At 33.0% G+C, this 10,628-nt stretch overlaps 1 protein-coding gene across 1 annotated transcript; it reads right to left on the bottom strand.

Annotated features, from left to right (window-relative positions):
- Positions 1-3,235: 3,235 nt before the first annotated feature.
- On the bottom strand, positions 3,236-9,078 carry LOC133189409 (myosin-10-like). Its single transcript, XM_061324783.1, has 2 exons — positions 7,258-9,078; positions 3,236-3,762 (listed from the first exon to the last, which is right to left on the bottom strand). Exons 1-2 carry the CDS (start codon positions 9,071-9,073, stop codon positions 3,326-3,328), a joined length of 2,253 nt encoding a protein of 750 aa, XP_061180767.1. The 5' UTR covers positions 9,074-9,078; the 3' UTR covers positions 3,236-3,325.
- Positions 9,079-10,628: the final 1,550 nt, after the last annotated feature.

Raw genomic sequence — 10,628 nt, 5'->3', positions numbered from 1 at the left:
TGGATACTGATATTAGAGAGAAAGTTGAGCATTGTGGCCGATGTGTTAGAAGTAAGACCAGGGAACATCCTAGATCAGAGCTTGTTACCATCAAAACATCGCAGCCAATGGAACTGGTATGTATAGATTTTCTTTCTTTAGAGAAGTCCAAGGGTAACATTGAGGACATACTAGTCATAACAGATCATTTCTCAAAGTATGCAGTTGCAGTCCCTACACGGAACCAGAAAGCTTCAACAACAGCTAAAGCGCTTTATGAAAATTTCTTCTGTTATTATGGATTTCCACAGAGAATACACTCGGACCAAGGCAGGAATTTTGAGAGTAAGTTAGTGAGAGAGTTATATAACATCGCAGGAGTAAGTAAAAGTAGGACAACCCCTTACCATCCTATGGGGAATGGGAATGTGGAACGCTTTAACCAGACTCTATTGAAAATGTTAGGTACGCTTGAGGATTATCAGAAAGAGGATTGGAAATCCTACATTAAACCTTTAGTGCAAGCTTACAATGCTACTAAGCATGACACCACAGGGTATTCTCCACATTATTTGATGTTTGGATGTCACCCAAGACTTGCCATTGATGCTTACCTAGGATTGGATGAGTTGTCTGAAAAGCCTAAGAGCAGGGAAGATTATGTGGATAAACTAAAGAAACGTTTAGATTTTGCCTACAAAGTTGCTAGGACAAATATGGATAAAAACACAGACAGATACAAACAGAAGTATGATAGCAGAGTTAGAAATTCACAACTAGAAATAGGAGATAAAGTATTGATTAGAGTTTTAGTTAAGTCAGGAAAGAGCAAATTATCAGACAAATGGGAAAAAGAACCTTACAGGATTATTGACATTCCAAATCCAGAAATACCAGTTTACAAAGTTCAAAAAGATTCAGGTAAAGGAAAGATCAAAACTTTACATAGAAATTTATTATTACCATTTATGTATATTTCAGATACCACTATTCCCACAGAAGGATTAAAAAGATGTCCAAAGAAAACAGAGAAACAGACGAGACAGTTTACTAGGTTAGCTGAAAAGGAGGATTCAGAGGATACCTCATCATCGAGTGAGGATGAGCTGTATAGAGTAAGTACAGGTAAGAGAGGTCGGACTAGGCCTGATACATCAAGTATCTACCAGTTAAATGATTTTCAAAAATCTTTCGGTACCGAGGGCAAAGTAAGTTCCGACAACTTAAGTCGCGGTTATCGTAAATCAACACAGTTCAATCCAGATTCGACTGTAAAGACAGACAAAGAGTCTCACGTTCTGTCTGTACCCAACATTGATTTACCACCTTTATCCCCATCTTTATCACAAAATGGAGATGTTAGGAGTGTAAGTCCTGTTACAGTAATTTCACCGCCCAGATCTCCAAGGATATCTACCAGAATAAAAAAACCTCCTGATAGATTTGGTAGTTGGTATGTGGGAAATCAGCAGGTTTGGTATGTATAAGTGACACAGAGAAATCAAGAAGTTGGTATATGTAAGTGACACAGGGAGAGAATGTCACAGTATTTTATGATATTGGATTAAACTATAGATGCCATGATAGTGGTACATGGACTCTACTGTATATAGTTTTATGACTTGATAATGGTTACAATATATGTAACAATGGAGTTTTATGATACATAACAGAGTATTTTTATGACTTGATGCTTATAATGCAATTTAGATTTGTTAGTTTAGTATTTTTCATTGTATAATGATTCACAAATTATTTTCAGATAAAATGTCAGGAGACATTTTCCTCTTGCACAGGGAGAATGTCACAGGATTAGTATTTACTATATGTTACTATGTATGATAATTTGCGCATGCGTCATCTCATTCATTCATTTAGTCTTTATACAACAAACAAGCAAGCAAACAAATATGTACGTGAAATATAAGATATTTTAATTAATATTTTCCAAATAATTTGTATTCATTTCATTTCTTTTCGTTATCTTCTTATTGTATGTTACAGCTAGGAGCGTAAAAGAACAGATGCTTTAAATGAATATATATATATATATATATATATATATATATATATATATATATATATATATATATATATATATATATATATATATATATATATATATATATATATTTGTTAAGCTTTATAGTGCTGTTTTCGGATTTCTATGAAATGCCGTAGTTTTATACATTGAAATCACTTGAGGGAAGGGGTGTTAGTATCTTACTTTGGGTTGTTAAGTTATATTAAGAGAAATGATAAAATCAATTAAATAAATGTCACAGGATTAGTATTTACTGTATGTTACTATGTATGATAATTTGCGCATGCGTCATCTCATTCATTCATTCATTCATGGTTTGTAAGTTCATGACCTCTGATGTCATACGGTGAGTATGGGATGTGTATGGGTGTGTTTGACTGGTTTTTCCAGTCAGTGCGCATGGCTGGCGCGAATTTTATTAACCTTTGCATGCAGTAATATTATTTTAAATCACTTTATGAAAACCGTCTGATATAGACGGACGTTACGAGGACTGTCATTGTCCGTAACATAGCTTTATAATTAGGAGCTTAAAATTCTGTCTACATGGTAAGATATTTTAATTAAACTATTTTATAATTTCAGTAAATTAATTTATGAATTAAATATTTGATATAAATTTCATTTAAATATTTAATGTGTGAATGGACGGTACGTAAGTTTTCATATTTATTGTAGATCACCATGTCATTGATGATATAACATAAATACTTCATAAAATACCATCATGTTGATGAAAGTTAAATAAATTACATTGAAGAGTTGTCCGGAGTTTTCTCTTATCCAAGAACTGTTAATTAAAATAGTTAACACCCTTGACATACATATAATAGTTCAGGAAGGATGATACTTTTAAATCTGATTTGATTGTTTACTTATTTTAATCAAAGATATGTGATAAAATATAAACATACTATAATAATTTGTCAAAAATATTCAATTCGTTATGGCAATATATAAATACGAGGTGATATACGTCTACAGGCCCAAGTCAGTAATTATTTTCTTCTTTGGCAGCGCACGACAATAAAAGCATTTTACTTTTTTGAAAGAGTCCAGAGAAATTTTTTTCTCATCTTTATATCCATAATATCAATATAAACATGCTCAATTGAAAAATCTTATTTTAAACAAAAAATTAATTAATGTATATCAGTGACTATGAAATGTAGTAAAGGTTCCGATTCATGTCTTTGAATACATGAGACGGTATTTACAACAGTCAAAATGATTTTATTAGAAGAAAGAAGATATATTCATATTTAAGCATTTCATCAGATAATGATGTCATAAAAAACGAGATCACCCATCAAGCTGCAAATCTGCATACAATAGGAATCCAGCAAAACTATTTGCAAAACTTGACAACATAACACCTGGTGGCGGATCTCGACTCTTGTGAGCACGCACCCAAACCTCGTCACCTTTGTTCAAATGCACCACGACCATGTTACTTCCGTTCACACTGAAGTTTGGATCAGCGCCGGAATAAGCACAAGCAGACCTGGTTTCTCCATTAATTGTTAGATCCACTCCTAGTCTCATATGTGGCCTCGTCAAAATGTTGAAGAAAAACACATAGGTTCCAGAAATTTCACATTTGAATTTCCCTGTCGTAGGATCATAGCCTCGTCCTAAATTATACTCAACTAAATCGAACACAATTGTCTGATTCCTTTTGACGTCAGACATGGCCCCCTCTAAACTGATCTGAGATGTGAACGCCACACGAGGTGTCCCTGTTAGTACAAAAAAGTTTTTTTAAGAAAAAATTAATGATTATAGCACATTTTTTAGCTTACAACTATATGTATAGGCGCATCGTTGACATACTGCATTTGACATTCAAAGACATTTACATTGTGGATCAGTTATTTAAAAATGGACGAGTTTATAAGTAAAGATGGCATTTCTCATCTTTATCGCTGCTCTCAAGAAGAAAACATTTCACCTTCTTTAGTTACAGTAAGTTTAGAAAAATATTTTTGAAAATAAACAGGAAAATGAAAAAAAAAGTTTATTATGTTTTAAAAATTATTTCCTATGTAAATCTATACTTTAAAAAGTCTAACTATTCAATGTTTTACTGAGCGGTCCAAAATAAATTAAATTGATGTTTGACCGCATAATTGGATATTGGAACTGCCGATGTGATATTAGACCGCTTACGTCACCCTTGGGGGAGGGGGGGGGGTTCAGCTAAATCTTATTTGCATTTGTTGGTGCTCGACAGTGACAGGATTGACCGAGTTTAACTGCAGTGCGGATAAAGGAAATTTACATCCAGGAAGCCAGTACAAGATACCAATTTCAAAAATTGAATAAAATAAAATATATAACAAAACATGGATTGGCTGTGTTCTCGGGCAAAATGCTTTTTGCTGACCCTCGAACCAAACTGTCAGCCTTCGGCCTAACGGCCTCTGGCAAACAGTTTGGTCCTTAGGTCCGACAAAACGCATATTGCCCTCGAACCCAGGTAATAAATGTATAATATTATAGTATTAAGCAAAGTTTTAAAAGGCGGTCTGATTAAAAAGGATTTCTAATTTTTAAGTTCATATCCACAATAGTGTACTTGTTGTATATCACCTTAATTGCTGCAAAACCATACTAAATGTAGGACACCTATATCTAATTTCTATGTCTCTTCATTTAAAAAGACATAATTGCGTATAAGCTTTATTTTATGCAATTTGAAATAAATTTTTAGACACGTGAAATAAAAAAAATCAAAAGTTTTTCTACTAAAAAAGATAGAAAAGTACTCAGGAAATGTTTATCGGATAGGAATGTATCAATTTTAAATCATGCTGACATGACAATATATTGATAAAATAATAAGCATAGAAATAAAATCCGGAAGAAATGTAACAGCCACTCCCAAGTGTAATTTAATAAATTTTTCGGGAAAAAAGATTCTTGTTTACTATGCAATGACGATGAAGACTTCTCAAAAATATCATAATTATTAATTCAAATTTATACAGTCGCATTTGTACACATTAAATTGTGACAAGTGTAAAATGTGAGAAGGAATAACTGCACATTAGGCTGCACCTGAAAACTGTTTATTAAATAATTCTGCTGTTTGTAATTTATAAAGAAGGTATAATATAGGCATGGGGCGGAATCCGGCGGATTGTCAACTTAGCAATGCATTTCTCAAAAACGGGTTATTAATTAGCATTTCTTAATTTAATATTGCAATACAAGATGATAATAATCCCTTTAAACTCTCTTATTAATTATAAACCAGTTGTATTTATTTACTTGGCCACTAAATCATGCCAACGTCGACATTTTATATAAATTAGAAAAACGTTGAAGTATTTAGGGATAGAAGAAAACATTAATGCGTTCTATTAGTGTCATAGAAAATTTAAAGACAAAAGGATGATTGACATAATTATATTTATGTAGGCAGAGTTTCAAAGGAACATTAACACCATTGTTTTCAAATATGGTAATTCAATTCTAAATCCAGTCTTGTTCAAGTTCAAGTTCATTTATTCACTCAAAACCATCTAAAATATATGGTACATGAGGACAATGAAAAATATTTAAAACATATAAATTCCGGTCAGAGGTACAAGTATATGATACTATTGTCTACTAAACAAAAAAAAATGTTTTATATCAAAACATGGATGCATTTGATATGACATTGTTTTATATTACATTCTATGTTGTTTGTTTTTTTTTTTAAATCCTATTAATTTAAGAAAATATATGTAAGCTCCGTTGATCCATGTATGGAATTATTTTTTTTTTGTTAACACCAACTTTACTAACATGGTAAACTTTAAGAAACTTTGGCCTATACAGTTCAGAATTTTAGCTTGTTAATTAGTAAGATTAATGACGTTTAAGATTAAATTATTTACATGTTGCTTCAAAATGCATCCCATTTATCACTGTATGACACAAAAACATATATCAAAACTTTTAAGGTAATTAGCCAAGTTTACGATTTTTTCCTTGTAATTGGTATTACTGAAAAAAAAATGCAAAACCATGTGAATTAACAAAAATGAGTCGCCCTATCACTGATAATTTCATCAGGTACTTTTAATTAAATAAATCAAGATTTTTCTCTTTTCTTCCTTAATTTTAATTCCAATTTTCCTTAAGCGTATACATACATTTATCATGTATGTAATTAATTTCTCTAAATTGTCACTTTCTTCTTATCAGTACATATTATATTATGAAAATCTTAAAGACTACATATGATAAAAATTTTATTCATTTGCCTATTGTGCTTTCGATTATGTTTTCCTTAAAGGTGCTTGGACACAGATTTGAAGTTAATATTTTCTCAAATTTTCTGTTTAATATCACGACTTATATATTGCAATAGCATTTCACACGAAAATATAATTAAAAACTTATTTTATCTGGAAATTATTGGAAGTACGAATTCCGGGACGTGTTTGATTAACACATCTTTGCACTTACCCTGGTACACAAATTTTAACGTTATCCTTAATATTTAAGAAAAGAGGCGATTCTGTTACGTATTAATGAAAAATAGTACATCTATAATCCAGAAAGATCAGAGTAGAAATGTTCGAAAGCAAAACCAGCTCACCAGTATTGTCAGTCCGTGCTCTGTGATGTGTACAGAGCTTAACAAATTGAACACACCCGTGAAACGTAAACTGTTTTTGTAAACAGGGCACGAGCTCTGTTATTGTTAATGTTTACGATTCACCGGGTGTGTTCAATTGTTAAACTCTGCACACACCACTGAGCACGGACTTAACAATACTGTGAGTGGGTTTTGCTTTCGAACATTTCTACTCTGAATTTTCTGGGTTATAGTTTTAATATTTTTCATTAATGCACAACAAAATTGCCACTTTTCTTAAGTATTAAGAATAAAATTAAAGTATGTGAAAGCGCAAGGATGTGTCAATCCAACGCGTCAAGAAATTCGAAGTTTTGATAACTTCGAGATGAAATAAAATTTTTATTACATTTTAGTATGAAATGCTATAGCAACATATAAGTCATGAAATTATACAGAAAATTTGAGAAAATATTAACTTCAAATCTGTGTCCAAGCACCTTTAAATAATATTGATTACAATGTTTGCACATTTGGCACCGCCTATTTACTAGTACCCTCTACGCCAGAACACTTTGACAACAAGAAGTAGAAACAATTGTAACTTAGCAATTTATCTGGGTCACTGGAAAGCACCAGTCCTGTTTCTATATATACTTACCAACATTTCCTGGTAGCGCCACCTGATTTTGGTAAACACTCGAAGGACGTGGTCGGACGTCCCCAATACTTTCTCTCTTTTTCTGCAAGGACTTAACATTATGACTCAACTGGTCAATTGCATCATCAAGTAACCCATTTCCTTTCTCGATCGAAGATACATTATACATAAGGGTCTCGATGACGTCATATAATGAGTCAAATTTCTGCTGAATTGACGTCATGTTACCATCAAGTCCGACTAATGATTCGCTAAGTTTCTTATTTCGTTCGTTGTACACGACTACGTTGTTTTTCAAATCGAACACGTCTTCATCTAATTTGTTAAGTTCTCTGTGGACAGAATAAACTTTTTGTGTTAGTGAATCAACAGTATCGCTAAATCCTTTGTTTTTATCGTTAATTCCTGTCACATTCCCTTTAATGTGCCTCATTTCCTTTTTCAGCATCTTGTCCTCTTGTTGTAGTTTGGTTACATTTTGGTTCAGCTTACCAATTTTTTTCTCCAACCTTTCGTCCCATTCATGCAATGACGTCAGGTTGTTCGTAAGTCTAAAAATTACTACTGCCATTCCTTCACTACTATCCTTGTGCGATTCTACGAGCTTTAACATTCTCAAAACATCACCCTGCATAGCACCTTGTGTAGTCCTTATGGCGGAAACATTTCTTTTCAGGTTTATAAGAGAAGCTTGTTGATCCCTATTTTCTTCCTGTAGTGACGTCACGTTCTTTTTGACATCTATCATGTCGTCACCGAGTTCAGACGCGCTTGACTGGAGAATTATCAAATCGTTTGTTAGTCTCAACACAATGTCTCCCATATCTTTGCTGGTTTTTTGTACCAGATTCATTTCGCCTTGTAAATCTGTAACTACCACACTCATTCCCCTGTTGCTTGAGTCCAGCGATGTAACATTTTTCCTTAGTTTTGTCATACCATCTTCGAATTTCCTATTCCTTTTCTGCAAGGAAGATACCTTCTGCTCGAGGCCAACTAACTGATAATCAAAATCAGTTTGATTATGACCCAGAGATTCAACCTCGTTTTGAAGTTCCAAAATCATGTGACTATTATTGGCGCCATTTGATCTTATATATTCCATCTCTTCCATGATAAAAGACTCTTTTTCACGGAATTCTTCATTGCTTAGAGTAGTTTCTTTGACGTGGTTTACTTCCTTCTGTAATTCCTCGATCACGTGACTGTTCATTCCGGTCGCAGTCTTCATTTCGCTAATTTCCCGTGTCATGGCGGAATATTTATCCTGGAAAGATCCATTATCCACCGAAGATCGTTTCAACTCTTTAAAGTCAACTTGAAGCACTTCAATATCATTGTTCTGTCTTGAAATCTCCTTTTTCACGTCACCGACTTCTCCTGAAAGTATGGTCGATTTGTCATCAATTTTTCTATCAGTATTGTCGATTAATCGCTTCAGTTTTAAGTTTGATTCAGTTAAGTTTCTTTTCACTTCAGTTAATTCGGAATTCAACTGAGTGGTCACTTTTGATAAGGCAGCAACTTGTTCCATAAGAAGTTTTATTCCTCTGTTTTGTTGAGTTTGTTCTCTTAACAACGTAGTAACTTCCAACTGGAGAACGTTGACGCTGTTCATAATGGTCGTGGTAATCATCGATTCACGAGAGACGCGTTGACGCAACCGCTCGTAATCACTAGTTGAATCCGTCATCGTTGACACGTCCGCAGTGCTAACTGCATTTGACGCGAAAGGAAATCCGAAAATTGCGAAAAGAAAAACTGTGACCATTTTTGTGTCCATGACATTACACCTGAAACAGCGGTCGCTCTGCATAATCCTAATGCAGACAGACAACTGAGAAATGAGGAATGCTGTAATAGATTAAAGAATGTCATTCTTCATATATCCTTACGTCCCAACTCTAAAATTAGTTATAATTTTATGCGGAAACATATGAATAGATGAGATGCGTGTTGAACATTAATGGTTCACAAATGTATACAGTGTACTGAATGAAGACGAGAGGAATATCTAGTTGTAGAATTCATGTCTATGTCCCGTATTGTTATTAATAATCCTGTCAGAAGACGAGGAAAAAATTAATTTGCTCTGTAAATCCCTATGGTTTTTGTTATATAGAAACATATAAAACTGCTATGTATATCTAGTAGCTTTGTCAAAAACCAATAATTAAATGCATGCGTATCTTTATGTATCTTTTATAAATTGTCAACTGCATATATTTTATTTAAATAGGTAATTGTTTTTTCCTTGGAGTTTAAGTGCAAATGGTGTTAATTCAATGCGTGCATGTTAAAATGGTATCTTCAGCTGTTAGATATACCAGGGACGTATTATACAAGACAGTGCATTCCTGGATATACCATAAGTTTTTGTATCTGTAAAATAAACACCAGCTCGTGGCTATTTAGAAAGCATATAGGCCTAATATAGTGAGAGATGACTTTTTAACTTTTTTTTAATTTAATTTAATTTATATTATTTTTTATTCATTTATTTTTTTCTTTTGGTTTTGGCTGGCAGAGGGATTTGTTTGTTTGTTTGTTCGTGTTTTGTTTTATTTATTTATTTTTTTATGTTTTGTTTGTTTCTTTTTTCTTTTTTGGGGGGTGGGTGGGGTGGGGTGGAGGTACATGTACCATATACACCAGGCCCGTAGGAAACACATTCAGTTTGGGGGGCACAGCCATACATTTTCAGTTGACGGGGCACTACCAAACATTTCCTGACAAGCAAAAAAAAAAGGTCATCAACTACCAAAAATTCCTTGAAAAGCAAAAAAAAAAAAAAAAAAAAAGGTCATCAGACGTTTTTTATTGAGGGGGCACAAGCATATTGTATCTCTGTTTACTATAGTTATATATCGGCAGAATTATTGGGGGGCACGCCCCCCCCCCCGGTTCCTACGGCCATGTACATTGTACACTGTGTTCTACTCTGTGATTTTTTTAATCAGTAGAAATTTTTCTGAAAGCTGGTGACAAATCTTAAGATAACTTTGATCACAATTTAAAATTTTAAACATATAGGATATTATAAAATTATGCACTCATATATACATATACCTTATTTACATTTCGATAATCTCTACCTAAGTTAGAAATTCGTAATAACGAATTCATCAAATCTGTTTAACAATTTTAATTCATGATAATAACGGATTAAAAAAAATGTTTTGATAACTACTTGTAGAGTTTATAGGCGTGGTACGTCTTTTTTACACATGGTTTTTTTTCTTGACTGAAAGTGTCAGAATCCTCATTTTAACAACTTATAAGTGTGTTATGGTTTTATGTGTATTTAATTGTGTATATATTTATTTATCTATATGTGCTATATTTCATTCATATTTTCCCCTATTTGTCTT

The sequence above is a fragment of the Saccostrea echinata genome, unplaced genomic scaffold, assembly GCF_033153115.1.
Source record: "Saccostrea echinata isolate AGI-Se365-2 ecotype Australia unplaced genomic scaffold, CSIRO_AGI_Sech_v1 ptg000018l, whole genome shotgun sequence".
NCBI classification, from domain to species: domain Eukaryota; kingdom Metazoa; phylum Mollusca; class Bivalvia; order Ostreida; family Ostreidae; genus Saccostrea; species Saccostrea echinata.
This window is presented reverse-complemented; position numbering and strand designations above follow the sequence as displayed.

What these genes read in the sequence shown, in the direction of transcription:
- LOC133189409 (XM_061324783.1), bottom strand. Translation starts at nt 9,073, where the DNA reads ATGCAGAGCGACCGCTGTTTCAGGTGTAATGTCATGGACACAAAAATG. An exon ending in GGCGCTACCAGGAAATGTTG is followed by an intron (nt 3,763 to 7,257) that starts GTAAGTATATAT and finishes TTGTACTAACAG; the next exon opens with GGACACCTCGTGTGGCGTTC.